The sequence below is a fragment of the Pseudochaenichthys georgianus genome, chromosome 15 (genome assembly GCF_902827115.2).
Source record: "Pseudochaenichthys georgianus chromosome 15, fPseGeo1.2, whole genome shotgun sequence".
Lineage (NCBI taxonomy): Eukaryota > Metazoa > Chordata > Actinopteri > Perciformes > Channichthyidae > Pseudochaenichthys > Pseudochaenichthys georgianus.
The window spans coordinates 36,489,099-36,513,007 of record NC_047517.1 but is presented as its reverse complement, the minus strand read 5'-3'; the positions used below and the strand labels follow the sequence as shown (position 1 = coordinate 36,513,007).

The following is a 23,909-nucleotide window of genomic DNA, read 5'->3' as shown; positions in this document are numbered from 1 at the left end:
ATCCCACAAAAAAAAAATCTGCTTGACGTCATAGGATCGCCGTAATTTAGAAATGAGATCGCATAGGTGTCTGAATCGAGATCACGATCTTTTTTCGATTAATCGTGCAGCCCTACTTTTCGGGCTGTTCCCTGGCCTTCACATAGCAGTTTCACTAGGTAGCGTATATAGGTAGTATATTCCTCTCAAAGCCGCGGTGCTCGGGGAAGAATCGGCCTGGGCTATTCCTCAGGCCACACATAGCAGTCTCACTTAGTAGTATATTCCCCTGAAAGCCGCTGTGCTTAGGGGGAATGGCCACATGGCAGCTCGCCAGGCCCTCTACTTATCAGTCTCACATCACCAGCGTCAGGCTCGGGCTACGCAGTTTTGGGGGATAGTATCTAATCTCCACGCAGGTTTGGGGGTTAGTTATTTAATGTATATTTATGGAGTGATGATGCCCGAGCCTAGTCGCCAAACTCAACTATATGCTGCTTCTAATAAACATGTTAAAGGAACACGTGAGTTGTCTGACTGAAATGGGGCGAAGCCTGCGAGCACTTATGCTGCATTCATACATAACGCCCCTTGCTGCTCTACAACCAACCAAACAGAGTCTCCTTAATAAGCCGCTCTATTTAACCTGCCAGAGCTCTCTCCATGCATTGCTTGCTGCTGCTATTGCTGCAGCTCTATGTCGCTGCTGCTTGCCTGTCCCACCACCACCCCAGCTTCCACCCCAGCGTCCACCTGTAGGCTCGGGGGTTAGTTATTTAATCATCACTCATCGTGCTATGTATATTTATGGAGTGATGATGCCCGAGCCTAGTCGCCAAACTCAACTATATGCTGCTTCTAATAAACATGTTAAAGGAACACGTGAGTTGTCTGACTGAACTACATGGTGCGTTACTCCGTTACTGCGTTAGTTTTTTTATATAGTCAACAGCCAGGTGAACAGAGATGAGAACTGTACTTAAGTACTTGAGTAAATGTACTTAAATACTTCCTGTGTCACATGCGGAGACGCGCTGTGGGCGTGTTTGTGTTGTTTACTAACAAGACTGTCATGGCGGCGGCGGAGCTCAAGTCTAGTTTCTCCACCTGGAGATATTCTCACTATTTCACTTTTGTCGAGCACAAAGAAAAGAACGTTTTAGTTAAATGTAAGTTGTGTCCTGGCGGGTCAAAGAGCCTATCTACTGCCCAAAGCAGTCATTCAAATCTCTTAAAACATCTGCAAAAACAACATGCTGGGACGAAGCTAGTAGCTAAGACCACAGAGACTCAGCCGACGCCACTCCACCTGCACCGAAGCAACAGCGGCTGGATTTTAACCAAGGGACTGCTAGCCAGGGAAAGTCGATAAAGCCATTGCACGGTATGTTGTAGAACACATGCAGGCTATTGCTACAGTGGAGTCACCCGCTTTCAGGGAGCTAGTTAGCATGATAGCATGTCCGGGCGGCACACGGCATATGGGACGGAACACTTTTTCCAACTACCTGGAGAAAGAATATACAAAAATGTAAAGCCAGCTAATATCGATGCTATCCAGATTGCATATCATGCATGTCAAGTTGATCAACAGATTGTATTATTCTCCAATGCAATAACGGTACTGAAATGAAGGCTATAAGGGCATTCATATAATGGGAGCCTTTTTTTAAGTAACTAAAACGTTACTTTTCACAGTAACGCATTACTTTTTGGTGTAAGTAATCAGTAAAGTAACTGAGTTACTTTTGAAATGAAGTAACTAGTAATGGTAACTAGTTACTGGTTTTCAGTAACTAGCACAACACTGCCCCTTACTGTGTATCGCTCACTGATTGGACGATGCAGCGCATGCACTGATCTGGCTGCTGTCAGACGATCAGCTGTGCAGCGTCATCACAAACGGACGTCGCTTCACGTGACGCTCCGGAGGAAAACAACGTCCCATTGCTCTTAAAACTAATTTCCCTGCTTCTCGTGGTTTCCTTGCGTCTCTCCTGCGTGGGAGGGACTAGTCGCAGGGAAACAACGCAAGTGAGGGACGCAAGGAATCCATTTAACCGAAGTGAGATGCAGCTCCTGTCTTTCTGCTAAGAGCTTTTTTGGAATTGACTTTATCCTTCGCATTTTTGGAACTGCTGTGTTAACCTTTTCCTCGTAAGAGTGTTTTTGGTTACCTTTCCCTGCTGCCTCTACGGAGAGCACATGGGGCCATTTTTTCAGTAAAGACTTTCTTTTGTACTTTGTTTGTCGAGTCGTGCTTTTGGGTTCATTCTGGTTTGCCGTGACAAAAAGGAAACTGTGTAATTTAAATATATTGTCGTTTATATTTTATTATGTCATTAGTAGTCCTCTTTGGGCAATTTATATACTTATTGAAAACAAGCTACAAAATGTAATACCTTGGAAAATGCCGTTTAATACTTTTTTTTTTTTTATAAATCTTTTTATTAGTTTCTGCACAGATATCAAACGGACATTTTCAAGACATTACATGTAAAATACTGTGTTTTCCTAGTGCAGTTGACAAATAAACACAAACCCCAATACCCCGCAATCTCATTCACACAGACATACAAGGGGCGGGGGGGCAAGGAAATAAAAACAAAATTAAATAAAGGGTGAATATTAAATAGTATTTCAAAGAAAAAGGGGGGAGGGGATGCTCTGCTGAGAATTAAGTATTGGGTCAATAGTAAGGGTGTCAATGTGGTCCAGAAAAGGCTGCCAGGTATCGTGGAACGTCGTCAGGGCGCCCCTAAGGCAGAACCTAATCCTCTCAAGCCTGACGCAATACAGGATTTCATGAATCCGTCTATTATGGGCGGGAGGGGAGGAATGTATCCATTTAAGGAGAATAAGCCTCCTGGCAAGCAGAGTGGTGAATGCGAGAACTCGTTTTGAGGTAATGGGTGCTTTGGGCATCAGAGGAATTCCGAAAAGGGCAGTGAGGGGGCTCGGGGCCACTGTCTCACCTAAGACCTCCCTAAGTGAATCAAATATTGCAGACCAGAACCGTTTCATACTTTTCAATAGCCTTAATTTTTGCTAAATTGATTTATCAACTTTTAATACTTTTTAAGACCCCGCGGACCCCCTGTGTACTTTATCTCCGTTCTTTTTCTCCGTCAAGTTTTTGCTTTGGGAACAGTACCGTCCTGCTAATAGCGCAAAGTATAAAACAGGAAGTTACGTTAAGACATGTATACAATTGCAATGAAAGTAACAAACAATTGCCATCTCCTTTTTTACGTTCAAAGAACACCAATTGGGTTATTTACATAAACTATTCAAACTGCAAATACATTTTTTAACCAGGAAGGGAAGACGGACATGGATATGACCCATATATCGCAATATATCGTTTCGCGGCTAAAGTATCGCGATAGTATCCGTCGTGGGGAGCCTGGTGATTCCTACCCCTACTCTTAAGTATTACCGCTGAACCGCAAAAGATAGCCTTGGTTACACATCTCATGCTCACTTTTAAAAGGTTAGATGTAACATTTGAATGTGATGTTTTCACCGTAACAGAATAGTTTTGTGGTAAAGAGAAATGAATGAGCCCTGTTTAAACAGTATCGTATTAATCATTACAGAAGAAGAACAAATCCACATATCAAACAATCAAAAAGGGTCTGTGCCTCCAACCCATGCATTTCCCCCCTCTCCACCTCCCTCCCTCTTCTACTCCTCCACCTCTCCTCCCTCCCACCTCTTTATTCCTTCCTTAGTTTTTATAATCCAGCGGTTTTCATTTGCATAAAATGTTTGTACAGCTCAGAGGAAGCGTGCGACCATATTTGGGCGCAGGAAGTTGTCGTATGTTGCAGAAATTAAAGGTCACCTATTGTGCAAAATCCACTTCTTCATGTCTCTTCTACATCAACATGTGTCCCCTCTTCTTCATGTCTCTTCTACATCAACATGTGTCCCCTCTTCTTCATGTCTCTTCTACATCAACATGTGTCCCCTCTTCTTCATGTCTCTTCTACATCAACATGTGTCCCCTCTTCTCCATGTCTCTTCTACATCAACACGTGTCCCTTCTTCTTCATGTCTCTTCTACATCAACATGTGTCCCCTCTTCTTCATGTCTCTTCTACATCAACATGTGTCCCCTCTTCTTCATGTCTCTTCTACATCAACATGTGTCCCCTCTTCTCCATGTCTCTTCTACATCAACACGTGTCCCCTCTTCTTCATGTCTCTTCTACATCAACACGTGTCCCCTCTTCTTCATGTCTCTTCTACATCAACATGTGTCCCCTCTTCTTCATGTCTCTTCTACATCAACATGTGTCCCCTCTTCTTCATGCCACTTTATGATGTCATAACGATGTTTTGTCTTGTGTAACCATTAGCCAATCAGCAACCAAGGTAACCGCCCCCCCCCCCACCTTATCACCTGAATCTCCTCCTAGGCCCTTTCTCATTTCTCGAACTCCCCTCCTCGACTCCCCTCTTCGACTCCTATCCTCGAGACTTAGTCCCGCCCACAGGAGATGCGAGCGGAGGAGCCGAGGAGGGGAACCGAGGAGAGAGGAGGGGAAGCAGCAGGCGGTTAGAGAAATGAGAACTCCTCTCCTCTGAGCGGTCATTTTAAAGAGACGTCCATCAATGATGACAGGAGGCACAGCAGCCCTCTGTCTAATGGACAGATGTGTTCATGACCACTTATATATTTACTTTGATTCATTCACAGTGCGGTATAATGAGACAATAACAGGCTACAGATGCGGACACACACACACACACACATATATATATGTATATATTTATATAAATAAATACAATTTCAGAATCAAACAGAGCACTCATAATAACGTAACACTATCAGAGACTGGATATATCCCCCCCTCTCTCTGGTCGCTACAATGAGGGAAATAAATTACGGGCCAAATGTTTTATTTACAAGTATTACAAGTAAGCAGAGGACACTAAACCAACTGAGACCTGTCTGTCCGCTGCATCTGCGCACTGTACCACACACACCTACACACTGTACCACACACACCTACAGCTCCTAAAGCATAATCAGGCTACAGCCGTTGTGTATTTTATTGTGAAGCACTAAATGGTTTTAGAAAAATATCGACTCTTTGTTTGTAGATATCTACTAAACTAAAGCAAATAAAGAGAGTAGGCCTGTTCTACTGAGTGATATATATTATACACACTGCTCTGCTTTCTGCACGGACCTCACAGCTGTTCTCACTGTAAACATCGCGTCGCGATGAAAGCAGTTTCTAAAATAATATCCAGGGGATGCATGCAGAGCTGTCATTGGCTGAGATAAGTCCGGCCGTGCGTCACGCCTCCACCGTTCCCGGAAATGCAGCCACGGAGGAGCCGTGGAGGAACCATCAGTGTATCCTCGATCATAGCTCCTCCAGAGAGGCTCCTCGATGCTCGGTCCTCGAAGTGCATTTAGAGAAATGAGATGTCCTTCAACATGGCGCGCTAAAATTCATTTCCGGGTCACTACCGGAGGACCGAGGAGTCGAGGAGTCGAGGAGGGGGATTTGATGAAATGAGAAAGGGCCCTAGAGCACCATTGAGTTCTTTGTAACCAAATGTCTCTCAGAGGGGCGTGGGGAGGGGCTCCTTATTTTCATCTAAAGTAACAGACAGAGAATCAGCACTTTGGAAACAGGGCTAAAACAGAGGGGATTATGGGTAATGCTGCAATGATCTGTTTGGTGTTTGGAGCCACACACTTCAGAGACATGTTCTGTATATATCTGAGAGCTTTGATAAATTGATGAGAAACAGTATAATAGGAGACCTTTAAAGAAAGAAATAGACGAATAACACTTCTGGCAGTCCTACCTGCTGAAGGCGTAGATCACCAGGAGGTTTCCGATCATGCCGGTGATGCCGATGGCGAGGATGACCGAGCCAATGGTGTAGTGCGCGTGGTCGGGAACGTCCACCGTGGGGAACGGGTGCGGAGCCTCGTGCGCCATCGTCACCTGGTGGACAAAACAGGAAGTGAGAAAAGAGACGAAGCTTCAGTTTCACAGCACCATTTGAAAGGTAAGAAAACGGGCTTTCCAACGGTATAAAATGTATTGCCAAAAAGCATTGTTACAACAAAGAAATAATCTACCAAACCCACATTACTTTTTGTGTTAAATCTATATGGATGTTGGTCCTCCACATGGATCATATATCTAATGATGTCATGTGGTTGATAAACAGTCCTACAGATCACATTCATGTTGAATAACTTATCTCTTTCTCCCGTTAAGTAAATGTAAATCCATATTTTAATTAAATCTGAAGCCTGCTTCTCGGTGAGATTAAACAGGCGGCCGCTCTGATTGACCTCCACCTCTGATTGGCTGTTTCAGATATTTCTGCAGTAATTTCTGCGGTTAACGTGGAAACGGGGAGACGGCACGCAGATATCTGAGAGTTAATTAGTACCAGTGATGTGCAGGACTGCGCTGATATTACACTTTCAAAAGCAATAAGGCTGGGAGCTGGTGATTAGGGAGATGTTGGTTTCTCACTGAGAGGAATGCCAATCAAAATGGAGGATTCCTCCATCTTTTCTCCTGCCTTCATGACACTTTGAATGCTTTTTATATCATGGTTAATTTGACGGGTGGCAAGAGATGTTCTGAAAAACACTAGAATATTCTGTAAAATAAATGGGAAGAGGCATTCGAATGGAATAAGAGTGTTCTGACCGTAAGGGCCACGGAAACAAGAGACATGAAGAGTGAACAATTTAATATCATCAGCGCTGCTTGTGTCTTTGATTTAAGTAGGAAGTCCAAATGTAATGAAGCACAGTTTCATCCGACCTGAATTAATGTCAAAGTCAATGTAAACAGTACACATGCACACGCACACACACACACACACACACACACACACACACACACACACACACACACACACACACACACACACACACACACACACACACACACACACACACACACACACACACACACACACACACACACACACACACACACACACACACACACACACACACACACACACACACGATGTTGATGCTGCAGTGACCCATTAAACCATGAGTCAGCTCCACTGTGCTTCAGTTTAAATGGGCCATAAGTTGCTGTTCTTTTGTGCTCACAGCTGTGAATAAATAGTCGATGTTAAATAAGAAGTAGAACAGGAACAAGAAAAAGAAATGGAAGGACGCAGTGACAGTGATGGAGTCAGACATATTGTGACAGAAACAAACAAACCCCTGCCTGCTGAAGGACAAACACTGTCGCAGCCTCACGCAAGCTAAAATACTAAACCTGAAGTAAAAGTCGCTTTCAATCAGTGTACATTTTTTGTCAGAAAAATTATCCAAAAGGCTGCACTTCTTCTTTTAACCTTTGAAACCTTAAATTCCCTTGAAGTTTCAGCTTCCGAAAGTGCAAAATTCCGTCCTAAAATGTCCAGTTTTTGTCCACAACTCAAATATATTACATTTTCTGTCGTAAAGTAGTGAACACAAGTCAGAAAATATTCCCAATCAAGGAGCTGAAGACCGAGGATTCTATAATTGTTGACATATAATTAATTCAGCTATGCAGCTATGTGCGTGCAGACGAATACACACTACCGCCGCCTGCTGGTAAGGAGAGTTATTGCAACTCACGCATGCGCAGTTCGTACGTGCTACTTGGCCGTCGGCTGAAGTCTTTGCGGTGTGTTCCAGAGCGACTGTTGGCCAAGACGCAGAGACGCGAGGCGACACAACAGTCGGGTTCGTCTGTGTGAGTTCTTTGGTGTCAGCTTGGTGTGTCCCTACCTTTAGAGAAATGCGGATTTTGGGTCCTTAGCTTAAAAAAAAAAAAAAGAGGAGGCGGAGCTAATGCCTGATCATAATTCTACCGGAGATAAAGTTAAATTCTGCTCTGATAAAACGCCATCCTGTTCTAAACCACATCAAGGATTATTTCTGAAACAGTATGAAGCTTAAATGCTTGTTCTCTTGCGGGTTTACCACAAGGCGAGTTCTTTTTTTTATTTCCTGCTTTTTAAACACGTGCTCTACGGTACAGGTTAGCTCTGAGTGTTAGCGAGGCTTGCTAACGTAAACAAAGACGAGATTACGTCCAAAACACGTCAGGCATTGTTTCTGATAGCAACGCTCTGTGGGTCCGCCGCCGATTTCACGTCAGATCGGCAGCAAATCTGTATCCGCTCGTTGTTCCCCCGTTTTTAAAAGATTTGGGTACGGAGGAAAAGAGAAAGGGTTTTATTTTCTGGGGACACATATTTATGTATAAAAGACATCACAAAGTGCATTTAGCACGATGGGTCCCCTTTAAGTCACATTCATTAGACGATACATATTAACCTGTCAATCACAGCGTTCCCGCCGTCTCCTTATTATCTGAATGTTTTCCATCTCGTCAGCAGCGAGTGTTTCTGCTTCAAGGTCGCAGAAATCTGTCGGCATTATCTCCGCCTGTCACTAAGGATCCTGCTGAGCCTCACCCTCACATGATGTGTCCTCCCTGCTGCCTCTCTAACGGCATGTATAACCACAGCAGCTTGGAACCAGAGCTGTACCACAATGACCTTTTTACATTTCTACATCCTGCATTCATGGGGGGCTTCACACGGTGCTGCTTTGAAACAATTACTTATTTGATCTGATTTAAGGGTCACCTATTATGCAAAATCCACTTCTCCATGTCTCTTCTACATCAACATGTGTCCCCTCTTCTCCATGTCTCTTCTACATCAACATGTGTCCCCTCTTCTTCATGTCTCTTCTACATCAACATGTGTCCCCTCTTCTTCATGTCTCTTCTACATCAACATGTGTCCCCTCTTCTTCATGTCTCTTCTACATCAACATGTGTCCCCTCTTCTTCATGTCTCTTCTACATCAACATGTGTCCCCTCTTCTTCATGTCTCCTCTACATCAACATGTGTCCCCTCTTCTTCATGTCTCTTCTACGTCAACATGTGTCCCCTCTTCTTCATGTCTCTTCTATGTCAACATGTGTCCCCTCTTCTTCATGTCTCTTCTACATCAACATGTGTCCCCTCTTCTTCATGTCTCTTCTACATCAACATGTGTCCCCTCTTCTTCATGTCTCTTCTACATCAACATGTGTCCCCTCTTCTTCATGTCTCTTCTACATCAACATGTGTCTCCTCTTCTTCATGTCTCCTCTACATCAACATGTGTCCCCTCTTCTTCATGTCTCCTCTACATCAACATGTGTCCCCTCTTCTTCATGTCTCTTCTACATCACCATGTGTCCCCTCTTCTTCATGTCTCTTCTACATCAACATGTGTCCCCTCTTCTTCATGTCTCTTCTACATCAACATGTGTCCCCTCTGTGGAAAGAGACTCTGAAAGTTTCAGGAACAAAGATTCTCTCTCTTTTTGATCCATTTCTATAAAAACCTGTCTGAAAATGAGCTGATCAGATTTTGGCCACTTTATGATGTCATAACGATGTGTTGTCTTGTGTAGCCATTAGCCAATCAGCAACCAAGGTAACCCCCCCCCCCCCCCCCCCCCCCTTATCACCTGAATCTCCTCTAGAGCTCCATTGAGTTCTTTGTAACCAAATCTCTCTCAGAGGGGCGTGGGGAGGGGCTCCTTACTTTCATCTGAAGTAACAGACAGAGAATCAGCACTTTGGAAACGGGGCTGAAACAGAGGGGATTATGGGTAATGCTACAATGATCTGTTTGGTGTTTCAGCCAATCAGAGACAGGCTCTGTATATATCTGAGACCTGTGATATATTGATGAGAAACAGTATAATAGGGGACCTTTAAGATATTGGAGGGATTGATCATTGTTGGCATCATTAGTCCTATTATCGTTGAAAGATATATTTAAAATGATCATGATGGGATTTTTTAAAGAGGATGAAAGATACTTTTCGAACAGGCTTTGACGATAAGTTAAAACATGTTATAACGACCATAAACTTTAGCCTTAGGAGAAACACGCTGCAGCCTCAAAAACGATGCAAATAGAAAAACACAAATGTGACAAAACACATGCAAACAAAGAAACATCTTCTCCAACTTGTTGAAACATGTGCAGCATTTACCAAAAGCGCCGCATAAACGAAACACTGTGAATACAAAACGCTGCTGGAAGCTCAGAACACAACGGGGACACTAAAAAGTGACGCACACAGCTGGGACCGGAGCGCTTGTTGGCGTTCGGGGGTTATAAAGTACTGTAGGACAAATGTCACTGTTGGAGGAGTTAGTTCGTTTCATAATTGTGTTAAAAATAAAAGCGTTTTTCTGTTTGAAATATAATATTGGAAGGACACTTTAAATAAGTCAATAAATCTTACATTTTAGGAAAGTTAACAACAACAGTGACTTGCTTTGTAATCCCCCGAACGTCAACAAGCACGGGAAAATGTAATTAGAAAAAGTGCAAACCACGCATTCTGTACAAACCAATGCACCATGTTATCATTTATGACGAATTGCATAGAAATTAACTACATGTTGCATTCAAGTTGTTTACACATACTGCAGGTGTAGATACTAGAGCCGGGACTCGATTACAATTTTTTATCTAATTAATTAGAGGCTTTGTAATTAATTAATCGAAATTAATCGCATTTTTAATCAAATATACATATTTGACCTGAGAACAGTGAGAAGCAATGTTCACATGGATTTGACTCCAAGTGGTCTACAGTCGAGTGCAGTCCAGTGAGCCAGGGAGTTGGTTATTCTCTCAGACGTGGACTTACTTATCCTGGCCCTGAAACCAGTCATCTGGTTGAGTGTGGGTCGGGTCAGGGTGTGGTTCTATTTCGTCCCTACTGACCGCCAGAGGCGGTGCTTTAGCACTGGATATGTCCATCGCGCGCATGCGCAGCTCGAGTACCAATAACAACAAAGTCACCTGTGACCCACGTGACACCGGCTATATCAGCCGGTATTGTCAGAGGATCTGTTCCTTTTCATCTTCTCGCTGCGCGAGAGTACCGTGGCTACGTTTTCGTAGCCTACAGCGTTCAGGTTTGAACGTTTGATCTGAGGGATTTCTCTGCAAACAGCTGGCCGCGTGAAGCTTCGCGACTGACAGTCGGGGCTACGGGTCGTTAAGGCCCAGACACACCAACCCGATTTTGGGAGTCAGAGGCCGTCAGAGGCTGTCGGGCATTCGCGGCGCCGTAGTCAGGTTGGTGTGTCCCGCACCGTCGACCGTGACACGCCTTATTTGGACTGCCAGACCCGATGCATGGCCGATTCAACATGTTGAATCGGCCATGCATCGGGTCTGGCAGTCGGACCAAATAATCACTCTGATTGGCTGTTCAGCTAGCAAATCAGTGCATGAGAAGCGAAGCGGAAGTGAGGGACGTAAACAAACGATTTAAGAAGGCACACACAGACTGCTATTCATTTTCATCTCATCATGGCGATCTGGAATGATGCAAACGAAGACCTGCTCATCACCTTGATCCAGGAGAGGCCAGCTCTGTATGATATTACGGAGAAAAGATACTCTTCTTCTTCTTCTCTGTCTTCCGGTTGTTGCCTCTTTTGAATGACGAATACACACTACCGCCGCCTGCTGGTAAGGAGAGGTATTGCCACTCATGCACTGAAGTCGGTGCGGTGTGTTCCCGTGCGACACATGGCCAAAACGCAGGAGAACACGGCCAGGCAACAGCCGACTTCAGCGTCGGCTAGTCCTCTGGTGACTGCTTGGTGTGTCAGGGCCTTTAGACGCGTCCTCCAGGAGCTGCGCCGGCTGTGCAGAGCCTCGACAGACAGGTTTGTGTCAGCTTGTTGCTGGTGATGGCTGTGTTTCCACACCCGCTCCCAGCCAAGTTGTCCTGATTACCGTCTTATTGTTTGTGGCTTAGACTTTCTGGTGACGACAGTGTTCCCGCTTCCTCTCCCATAAAGTTGCCCTTATGCTCTTTTGAAAGTTCTGCTTGTGGCGTTGTGCCCGAGCTATCATTAGCATTTGAGTCCCAGCTTTGGCTGCGTCCCTCATTCGATTTAGTATGGAAAGCCAAGAGTGTCATACTTTAAACCCGTTTTTCGTTTAGATGCAGAAAGTAAAGTAAGTACTTTCTATTTTCTAGAAGCTATTATCTGGTCTTAACATTTGTGTTCTGACTTGGTCGCTTGATTGTTAGCAGCAGCCGCTTGGCTAACACCTTGCTGTTGAGCTTAACTATTAACTCAGGGCAGTGCTCCCGCTCCCTGTAGCATAGGGTTTTATTGCAGTAGCGCTAGATCGTTGTATTACTGCTCCTAGTACTAGACTCCTAGCACTAGGATGATACGGTTCTATGCGGGCTGTTCTCTTTCTTAGAAGCTAATTATCTGGTCTTAACATTGTGTTCTGACTTGGTTGCTTGATTGTTAGCAGCAGCCGCTTGGCTAACACCTTGCATGTACGGTTAAGCTTCATTATTTAACTCAGCCGGTGAGGGCAGTGCTCTCGCTGCTGCTCCCGGTAAACGCATGGTATGGTTGCAGTAGCGCTATATCGTTGTATTTACTGCTCCTAGTACTAGACTCCTAGCACTAGGACGATATGCAGAGAACAATCTTCACTGTGTGTGCCGTGTGCTCTGCATGTATGGCCATTAAGGAGGATTTCATCCTCCCAATATTATATTGTCTAGTGGGCAGCCGTTGGCTGACACTTTTAGGCACCGGCCACAGTTACTATTGTAACTAAGGTTCTAAGCCGTAAGTACTGGCCATAGTTACTACTGTAACTACGGTTCCAAGCCGTGCAAGTACTGGCCAGAGTTACTACTGTAACTACGGCTCTATGCTGTGTAAGTATCCAAGCCGTGCAAGTACTGGCCAGAGTTACGACTGTAACTACGGTTCTAAGCCGTGTAAGTACTGGCCATAGTTACTACTGTAACTACGGTTAGATGCCGTGTGAGCCCTGGCCATGGTTACTGCTGTAACTACGGCTCTGTGCTATTCTATTCTTTAGAAGCTAGTTATCTGGTCTTAAACATGTGTGTTATTTGACTTGATCTCGCTTGATCGTTAGCAGCAGCCGCTCGGCTAACGTCTTGCGTATACTGTTAGCTTCTTTATTTTACCCAGCTAGGTGAAGGCAGTGCTCTCGCTCCCGCTCCCTCTACCGGTAATGCGGATGTAGTTACATCCCTTTTTCTGTTCGGCGAGTAGTAGCACCGCTCTACTCTTCCCGTTCAGCAGGTAGCCGGTGAAGGCTGTGTTCCCGCACCCGCTCCCGGTTACACTGCATCTGGCGTTCGACTCTAACTTAACCAGTGAAGGCAGTTCTCGCCCCCACTCCTGGTAGACGCCAAACGGCCTCGTTTTTCCGTTAAGCAGGTAGCCGGTGAAGGCTGTGTTCCCGCACCCGCTCCCGGTTACACTGCATCTGGCATTCGTCTCTAACTCAACCAGTGAAGGCAGTTCTCGCCCCCGCTCCTGGTAGACGCCAAACCGCCTTGTTTTTTCTGTTAAGCAGGTAGCTGGTGAAGGCTGTGTTCCCGCACCCGCTCCCGGTTACGCTGCATCTGGCATTCGTCTCTAACTCGACCAGTGAAGGCAGTGTTCTCGCCCCCGCTCCTGGTAGACGCGGAACTGCCTTGTTTCTCCGTTAAGCAGGTAGCCGGTGAAGGCTGTGTTCCCGCACCCGCTCCCGGTTACACTGCATCTGGCATTCGTCTCTAACTCAACCAGTGAAGGCAGTTCTCGCCCCCGCTCCTGGTAGATGCCAAACTGCCTTGTTTTTCTGTTAAGCAGGTAGCTGGTGAAGGCTGTGTTCCCGCACCCGCTCCCGGTTACACTGCATCTGGCATTCGTCTCTAACTCAACCAGTGAAGGCAGTTCGCGCCCCCGCTCCTGGTAGACGCTAAACTGCCTTGTTTATTCTGTTAAGCAGGTAGCTGGTGAAGGCTGTGTTCCCGCACCCGCTCCCGGTTACGCTGCATCTGGCATTCGTCTTAATTTAACCAGTGAAGGCAGTGTTCTCGCCCCCGCTCCTGGTAGACGCTAAGCTGCCTGGTTCCGTTAAGCAGGTAGCTGGTGAAGGCTGTGTTCCCGCACCCGCTCCCGGTTACGCTGCATCTGGCACTCGCCTCTAGCTCAGCCAGTGAAGGCAGTGTTTTCGCCCCCGCTCTTGGTAAACTGCCTTATTTACTAATCCAGCTAGGTGAAGGCAGTGATCTCGCTCCCGCTCCCTCTGCCGTAACGTGGGTGTAATTACATCCCTCTTTCTGTTCGGCGAGTAGCAGCAACGCTCTACTCTTTCCATTAAGCAGGTAGCTGGTGAAGGCTGTGTTCCCGCACCCGCTCCCGGCTACGCTGCATCTGGCTACCTACAGAAGGGTTCATTCATGTAGCGCCTGTAGGGTTTCTCTTGAGCCCGAGGACGGCCACGACCGCTGCCCCTCCTGCCTCGGCCACTTCTGGCGATCAGTGGGGACGAAATTCGAGCATCATTCGAGCACCCCCCAAGAGGCTCCAGGGTCCGGGGGGCTGGGCTCTGAAATCCCGGGGGTGGTCGGCGGCTGCTTTCCCAGCAGCAGCTCAGTTTCTGGGCAGTCTGTACTTCCGTCCCTTGGGTGGTTTTCACCTTAACCCGGGGGTACGGACCGCAGCTCCGGCCCCTAGCCTTCGGCTGGGTCTAATTGACAGTCGTCAGCGATCCGGCAGGGGCCCTACCTCTGGGCCAAGAGTTGTCCGTCCTTTTGTCCAAGGACGCAATCAACCCAGTAAGACCCTCTGCTTAGCCAGGGGGTTCTACTCGGCATACTTTCTCGTGAGCAAGAAAGTCGGCGGATTTCAGAGGAATCAACAGATTCCTGAAGGTGCTGCCATTCTATATGCTGACTACTGCATACGCACAGGTGGAGTGGTTCCCAACCGAGGGATGCCTACTTCCACGTGGGCCGGGCAAGAGGGTGCCTTATATTCAGTTCCTCCGGCCCTTGGGCAGACTGGCAGCTGCCTCGGCCGCTGGGCCCTTAGGCCCGCTGTCGTTGCGCCCCATGCAGATGTGGCTGAACAGCCTTCACTTGGACGCCAAGTGGCACAGGCACAGTGAAGTCAGGGTGTCGCAGCATTGCTCCACTCTCCGTCACGCTGGAGGGGCAGGGCCTATCTCTGGTAGGCGTGCCCATGGGCGCCATCCCATCCCGCCAGGAGACCATCACCATAGGTGCATGTCTCTCAGGGTGGGGTGCAGTGCAGCAGGGCAGGACCGTTCAGGGTCAGTGGTCTGCCCAGCAGAGTGCGCGCCGGGTCAACGTGCTAGAGCTTCGGGCCGTGCAGCTTGCACTCACGCACTTTCTACCCCAACTGGGGGGCAAGAATGTGCGTGTTCCTTGGGGACAGCATGTACATTGTTGCTTAGACAACAGTCCGTTCTAGATAGTGGACGTTCTCACTCCACTCTGAATTTATGTGGCTGCGATTCTGCCCAACATGTTCGGGTCGACGGCGCCACGGCGGGGTGCCACAGGTCGGTGTCCCTCTTTATGAGAGGGGCTTTACGGCAGCGTCCCCCTTGCACCCCGAGGGCTCCGGCTTGGGACCTGCCCTTGCGGCCGGATGCCCTATCACCTCCTCCCTTCGAGCCCCTGGCCCAGGTGGGGCTTAGGTGGCTGCCCACAAAGGCAGCATTTCTGCTTGCCATAGCCTCAGGGAAGTGAGTCGGGGAGTTGCATGTCCTCTCCATAAACAATACATGCCCGAGGTGAGACTCTCAGGCGTTGCCCTTTGGGCAAATGTGGCATTCCCGCCCGGGGTCCTTCCACAAACTCACTTCAATCAGCCTGCCCAGCTGGCACGCTTTGACATTCAGGAGTACGGCACATCGAAGTTGCTGTGCCCGGGGGGTGCCCAAAGGGCGTATATCAAGGCTACTGCCTGTATACGGCAGGAGGAGCAACTCTTGAGTTTGCCCTGGCGGCACTAAAGGAGGTTAGGCCCTCTAACCAGTGGCTTCCCCACTGGGTTGTCGATACCATCTCACAGGCTTACGGGGCCAGTGGCCGCCCCCTGCCACCAGGCTGAGATGCCACTCTACAAGGAGCATCTCAACATATTGGGCTGCCCTGAGAGGGGTGCCCCTGGAGACCATCTGCGCCGCGGCGTCGTGGGCGTCTTCTGGCACATTCTCCAGTTGTCATCAGGTCAATGTCGCCACTCCCCATTCTTTGGGCGTGGTCCTTTTGCCGAGCTCCGCTGCTTCCAGTGGTGAGCAAGGGCTTGGATTCTTCATGACATTGTTGGTATAAGTCATCCAGTGCTAAAGCACCGCCTCTGGCGGTCAGTAGGGACGAAATAGAACGATAGTTACGGCTGTAACTACGGTTCTATGAGTCCCGGATGACCGCCAGAGTTCCCTGTCACTCAGAATTCTTGTGTGCTCGCGAGAAGATTCGGGGAACAGATCCTCTGACAATACCGGCTGATATAGCCGGTGTCACGTGGGTCACAGGTGACTTTGTTGTTATTGGTACTCGAGCTGCGCATGCGCGCGATGAACATATCCAGTGCTAAAGCACCGCCTCTGGCGGTCATCCGGGACTCATAGAACCGTAGTTACAGCCGTAACTATCGTTCCTTGCAGTCGGAGTCGGGCTAACGTCCACGCTAGCTGCTACATGCTTTGCATTTAGGTGATACTTTAGGCTTGATGTGCTGCGGTGATATGCAAATTCTTTTTTGCATAATTTGCACACAACCGTGCTCTTATCGACGCTTCCATCCGTCCGTTTTTTAAAACAAAATGTCCCATCCACGGGGCCGACCAAAGCGGTCTCATCAGCTTGTTCGTTCATGTTTGACTATTGTTCACCGTGGTTTGTTGTTGTTTGAAGTCCCATGCTGAAGTCATGAACGTTAGTTGGTGCTCCAGTATAATCGGTACGCCTGAAACTCATCCAGTGAGAAACGTTCCGCTGTGCAAAAATAAGTGCGATTAAAATGCGTTAATTTTTTTACCGCGTTAATTTTTGTGCAATTAATTAATCTTAATTAACGCGTTAAAGTCCCGGCCCTAGTAGATACACAACATGTTGTTATGAGTTGTTACAGACACTGATGTTTTCTGTCACGTTCAAGGACATTCAGCAGCGCGGGAAACCTCAGCACAAGAATATTCCTAATGGATGTGAACTCTGTCAGGTTAACAACCCACTGACCTCGCAGCTATGATGATATTGTCTCGTTATCCCCCCCCACCAAACTTGAACAGTTTCGGTTCGATTCATTGGCTTCAAGCAACATACATGCTTTGTATGATGATGTTCCTGATTGGGAGAATATATATTCTCTGTTATTGCTTTTAATTTGTGTTTTATAGCTCTGCTTCTGCCTATTTTGGCCAAGACTCTTATTCTGAATCAGACTTTCCTGGTTAAATAAAGGCTAAATAAAGCGCCACGGTGACGCGTCCTAAAACCCGGAAGTAAACTCCTTCCGGTTCCTTCGACAAAAACGTAATGCAATTTCTCCATAGGATTTTGGAAAATAGCTGGAAATAAGGTCTGTGGTTGAGACACATTTAAGAGACGGATCACGTTTTGTTCAGCCGGATAATATCCACATGTCTACCCTACTTTTATAATTTTCTAATCTTAAATCTAGTCGCCTGAAGCAAAATGCTAACGTTATGCTAAACCAGGGGTGCCCAACCAGTCGGGGAGATTCCCAGTGGATCGCGAGATGCGTCTAAAAATAGAACAACAATATTCTGTTTGATCGTTAATGTCCTCTAACATAATCTTCCTGTGCCAGAATAATGCACTTGAACGCATCAAAGCTTTGTGATTGGCTGGCGTGACCCCATGTGTGGGGGCGTGGCTGGTGGGCAGTGCACTATTTCGCTGAAGTTGTCCGTGTCAACCAACAGGAGTGACAGTCCGCACACACACACGACCGCAATTATGGCAGAAGCAAAAAAGCACAAAATATATCATTTTCACTCCGAGTGGGAGGATGATTATTTGTATCTATTCCAATTGAAAGTCCATCTGTCTCGTCTGCAATGTGAGCGTGGCTTTATCGAAGAAGGGTAATTTAGGAGCGGCATTTCAAAACAGTGCACAAACGCTACGAGACGGAATTCCCTCCTAATTCTGCCCTACGCTCCAAAAGGGGAGGGGCCTGAGAGGACAGCTAAATGCACAGCAGTCCATTTCCACCAGGCCCAACAACAAGAGCAAGGCTGCTCCAGAGCATCTTATCGTGTCAGTCACGTTCTTGCGAAACACATTAAGTCTTTCAAAGACGGCGAAGTTGTGAAAGAAGCATTCCTGGAGGCTGCCGACGCGCTTTTTGGGGGAGAGTAAACAACAACAATAACAGTAGCATTTCAACAGGTTTTTGATATAATAAAAACTCAAGTTGGATACCGTTATTAATCAGCTATAAGCTTTAGTTTGTTTGAACTTATTCATTATAATTATTGTACAAAATGGTATAAGAATGCAAACTTAAATTGATTATAGTCTATTATCAATTCAGGTTAAGAAACTAGTGTTGCTTGCATCCTATTTTAAAGGCATTTATTTTTATACTCGACTAAAATGCAACAACAAAGGGTTTGATTCTATTAATTTTGTCTTTTTTATTGCACTTCAGCAGCAGATTCCTGTGTAGCTTCAGATCTGAGTTGTCTTATTAGTAAGCCTAATTTATACTTTTGTAGCAACACTATTTTTATATAATGGCAAAGAAAGGGTTCAGAGTCTTTTCTTTTTTTCCTGTGTCATATGTGGCAGCACTGTTCAATGTTTCTTGAAAACATTACCCACTGTAGTACGTGTGAATAAACTCCAACTCTGTATCAACAACACTGTTGTGTAACTTCAGTTAAATACTTGTATGTGTGTAGATTAGAAAGAGGTAAAATAAAGGATCTGCAGTATTTTATGAAGTATTAATCGTACAAAGGTCAGTTTTATACAAGTAGAAGTGTGTATTTACCTGGTAGTAGGCTGTCAGTAATGGCTACGCCTCTCTATTCGGACTGGAAGATCTCGGCAGACTGGCAACTTTAAAAGTAGCTCTCGGTTCAAAAAAGGTTGGGCACCCCTGGTCTAAACGAACTACAGCAGGGTCGCTGCTTCAACGCCAACTTAAGATCCATATTCAAACATACAGATTGTAAATGGTACAAGTTGAAGCGTTTGTTCGAACACTTTGCAGGAGGCAGGGACTTGCTTTCAAGCAGAACAGGACAAACAAACTTAGAGTGTTTACGTGTTCGGCGTAATGACGTAAAACGGCCTCGACAACTTCTGTAGTCCTATTCAGCCACTTGGTAACAACCATCGTTTTTCAGACACGTAAACTCTTCAGAAATCACCAGCGGGGTCTCTGCTGATGGATTTAATGTCGTAGAACAAAACGTGATCCGTGTCTTCAATGTGTCTCAACCACAGACCTTATTTCAGCTAGTTTCCTAAATCCTGGAGAAATTGCTTTGCTTTTTGTCGAAGGAACCGGCAGTGGTAAAATGCTAACTTACTTCCGGGTTTTAGGACGCGTCACCGTGGCACTCCATACAAAAAAACCATAATGTAGGATTCTGTATTTCTTGGTGATTTGGCACCCGACAGTTTCATATTGCCATTCACTTTTGATCCAGCACTAGCGTCAATCAATGTGCGACCAAACAAGACATATTACTAACTACACATCAAGCAAAAAGTCTGTCTTGCAGCCTTTTATTTTGAAAATAATATATTCAAATTAAATATATGTTTGGTCTATTTAGACCTGAAGTTACTAAAATGCTAAATTCAAATTGTATAAAATATGTGGTGTCTTCATTATGTCCCCAGCTGACCCAGAAAGCGACGCAGGTTCTGGTCCAGGCTCTCGTCACCTCACGCCTAGACTACTGCACCTCCCTCCTGGCTGGTCTACCTGCATGTGCCATCCGACCTCTGCAGCTCATCCAGAATGCAGCGGCTCGTCTGGTCTTCAACCTTCCTGAATGTTCCCACACCACTCCGCTCCTCCGCTCCCTCCACTGGCTTTCGGCAACTGCTAGAATTCACTTCAAGACAATGGTACTTGCGTACCATGCTGCGAATGGATCTGGCCCTTCCTACATCCAGGACATGGTTAAACCGTACACCCCAGCAGGTGCACTACGCTCTGCATCAGCCAATCGGCTCGCTGCACCCGCACTGCGAGGGGGACCCAAGTTCCCATCAGCAAAAACACGTGGGTTTGCTATCCTGGCTCCAAGATGGTGGAATGAGCTCCCATTGACATCAGGACAGCAGAAAGCTTACACACCTTCCGGCGCAGACTGAAAACTCTTCTCTTTCGACTCCACCTCGAGCGATAGAACTATTAACAAAGCACTTATATACTAATAAAGGACTGGCTTATCTAAAGCCAGTTGAGTAGCACTTGAAATGTTTGGCTCTATGAAACCTGATGTACTTTATGATTCTGTTTTCTTCAAGTTTGTATTTTGTTGGTCGAACGCACTTATTGTAAGTCGCTTTGGATAAAAGCGTCAGCTAAATGTAATGTAATGTCAAATAAACTGAATCTCAAATACAAACAGAAAACTAGACCGTCTTCCCAAAGTTGCGAAAGCTGTGATTGGTGTGCATGATTTATGCACACTCAGCAGGAAGTGAACACGAGATAATAAAGACAAACGAGAAAATGCTAATTAACTCTCGCTTCACTTGCAGGTCGTTTCTTCTCATTACAGTCGCTACAGAACATCTGCAGTCCCATGTTGTGTTGGAATGCTTCTGCTGTGCATGTATGATTGTTAAATATTCATCAATTCATGTAATGTATAATGTACATTAGTCCATGCACGTGTGGTAAGAGGCTCACTGCATGTCTTTGCTTGTATCTGCAAAATTACCATAAAGTTATATCTAATAAAAAAATGAAAAGAGGTTGTAAAAATTGATTAAATACTATTTGATTATGTGTCACCTTCCAGAGCAGCTGGATACAAATTGGATCAGCGTACAGGAATACATTCCTACTTTAATTATGTAACACATGAACGAAGCTGACCCACATTACCACCTCCCTGTGATTACAGCCTGAATCCCTCTGGATGTAATTAAAGTTTCATCTATATTATCTTAACCTCATGGTGATGGTTTTCCAGAGACCTAATGTCATCTGAAAGTCACCAAACCTTCTGAAAGCCAAGCTCTCTAACCTCCAAACGAATGAATAATGTGATGTATTCATTAAGTATATCGAACATGAAGGTATTTCCATTTAATGTCACCTTGTACTTCTTAGCCACTACATATCAAAGGTCAATTAACCATTGTTTCTCCCCACATCAGCTTAAGTTACTTTTCAGATTTTGCATTAAAATATAATAAACTTCATAAATAACGCATGTGTGTGCTTGTTTGTCGTTTTCTGTGTATTTCTTAGGGTGACCTTTTATGCCCTTGTATGTTTGTTTGTTTGTGTGTATGTGTGTGTGTGTCTGTTTGTGTGTGTGTCGACTGTGACTTCAGCTCAACCACCATCAGCAGAATAAAGAGACTGAGGCGACAGCAGCATGATGGAAGAATAAGAGGTGGCAGCATTATCTGTCAGTTCAAGTTCCCATCAGCCCCTCTGTGTGTGTGTGTGTGTGTGTGTGTGTGTGTGTGTGTGTGTGTGTGTGTGTGTGTGTGTGTGTGTGTGTGTGTGTGTGTGTGTGTGTGTGTGTGTGTGTGTGTGTGTGTGTGTGTGTGTGTGTGTGTGTGTGTGTGTGTGTGTGTGTGAGAGCGAGTGTGAATCCGACAAGTTTATTTGCTTTTGTTGATTGCAAAGTGCCAAATCAGGGGCATCCAAGGGGATTCTTCTTCTGTGGTTGCTCTCTGAATGTCTCTTCTGTTTCTTTGTCTTGAGGAAAAACAGAATGCCACATTTAACCACCAGTTTTCCACCAGTTTAACACCAGTGTAAGACCAGTTTAGACACCCTTTTGCCACTAGTTTACCTCAAGTTAAGCCCTACTTTACCAGCTGTTTAAACATAAGTTTAGCGACAGTAACCACCGAACAACTGCCAATTAGCCACCAGTTTACCTCCAGTTAATCAATAGTGCACAGCCAGCTTATCACCAGTTAACCACCATTTAACACCAAATCAGTTTAACACCCGTTTGAACACCAGTTCATCAACTGAAAAAGAAACAATCTGTAAAATGCTGAAAGAAATGCGTCATTCGTTGCGCCTGTTACTTAAAAGATAACGAGTCAACGATGGCTGCATCAATTAATTAAAATATATGTGTGTGTGTGTGTGTGTCTTTTCTTTTCATGACTTAGCCTTGAAAGCTTCCCACGCCACATCTGACTAAACTCCTGCACAACTCGTGTGTGTGTGTGTGTGTGTGTGTGTGTGTGTGTGTGTGTGTGTGTGTGTGTGTGTGTGTGTGTGTGTGTGTGTGTGTACGTTGCATTGTTAGAGCAGTAATTCAGTGTTTGATTGTCTCACAGAACTTTACATTTTCCAACACTATGAGAATGGAAACATCTCCACCTGAGGACAAATTTGAATTGAATCTTTTAACCAACCTTTTGCCGGAGGTCTTTGAAGTCATAATTTTATCATCCAGAAATCAGTTTTAAGAATGTAATCTTTCACAGTTTTGGTCCAAAATAAGACAAGATCTGTTTTGTTTATTGTTGATCATTACCGTGGGCTTGGGGCAGGCGAAAGTGGGCCGCCAAATGAAAAGTGGTTTGTTTAATTTTCATTTTTTAAAGACACAAACATGGACATAACAATAACATATAGGAGATGACATTCCCATCTCAGACAAAAACAAAACAGAAGAAATAAAGATACAGTCAGTCGGATCACTTCATCATTTCACAAACAAAAATAGGTTGACAACCAAAAACCAAGAGAAAACAACATGGCTAGCGTATGTATTGTTCCTTTAACCCACTCTTCGTGAGAGCTCATTGTTTCCCATGTCATGGTGTGATGAGCCTTTGATTTTTTGTGGCAATAATCTTTTCCAAAAGGAATTACATTTCTAATCCACTCTTCAAACACCTTCAATTACGATTACTCCCTGATTGACTTTTAAAAATATGTATTTTAGCCAGAAGAATAGTTGTATTTATTAACTGTGTGCGGTCTTCATCTAAAAGCCCAAATAAAATATTGAAGGGAGTAAATGTAAATTCAATATTTGCCGCCCAATGATTTGCAAAACATTATGATTTGTGTGGAAAATCTTGATCCTCCTTAGCAACGGTCATTACAGTCCTTAGCAACGGTCATTACAGTCCTTAGCAACGGTCTGTTCTACTGGATTTACATCATGTCACATGTTCTGAATTGACCAATCAGAACTTTATTTAGCCTCGGTGTTGTTTATGGTTGAATGTGGGCCGCGAAAACATTTTTGATTCTTAAGTGGGCTGTGACGGCTGTCGCCTCTCCGGTCCTTGTAATTCTGTTTTGGTGTTTATGTATGTGAATGAGCTGTGTAGTTGCCCCAACGTCATTGGCTGCCATCTTCTGGTCTGCCTCCGAGGACACTGATTGGAGCACGCCGGGCCCGACGAGCTCCAATCCCCGAGCCATGCCAGCGCACACCTGCCGGAGATGACACTACAAAGCCTGGGGACAGCAATCACTCTGGAGGCTCTGCTGCATCAGATGCTTCACTCATTTTTCTCCTGTGTCGTGGACACGTTAGACTTTAGTGTTGTGTGTTAGCGTGATGATATATGTGCTCAGAGTAGCGTGTTGATATGTGTTTAGAGTAGTGTGTGTAGTTTCCCCTTTGTTAGCTGCATTACCCTGCAGCTTCCTTCAATTAGTGGTGATTGTTAGGAATCACAGCTGTGTTATTAGGCTGACCTTGAGAGTCCTCCTTCTGTTATTTAGCCGGCGCCCTTTTGGCTCCTTTGTTTGGCTTAGGCTACTTTTGGTCTTATTTTGTTGTACACCTTTTTGTTGTTAT

The 23,909-nt window shown here is 45.5% G+C and overlaps 1 protein-coding gene across 1 annotated transcript in view; it reads right to left on the bottom strand.

Moving 5' to 3' along the window:
* LOC117459441 (melanopsin-A-like) overlaps positions 1 to 23,909 on the bottom strand; it is a 57,626-nt gene that overhangs the window by 20,700 nt on the left and 13,017 nt on the right. Inside the window, exon 2 of the mRNA XM_034100218.1 lies at positions 5,812 to 5,954. Coding sequence (XP_033956109.1) covers positions 5,812 to 5,948 — 137 coding nt within the window. The 5' untranslated portion in view covers positions 5,949 to 5,954. The remainder of the gene's footprint in view (positions 1 to 5,811; positions 5,955 to 23,909) is intronic.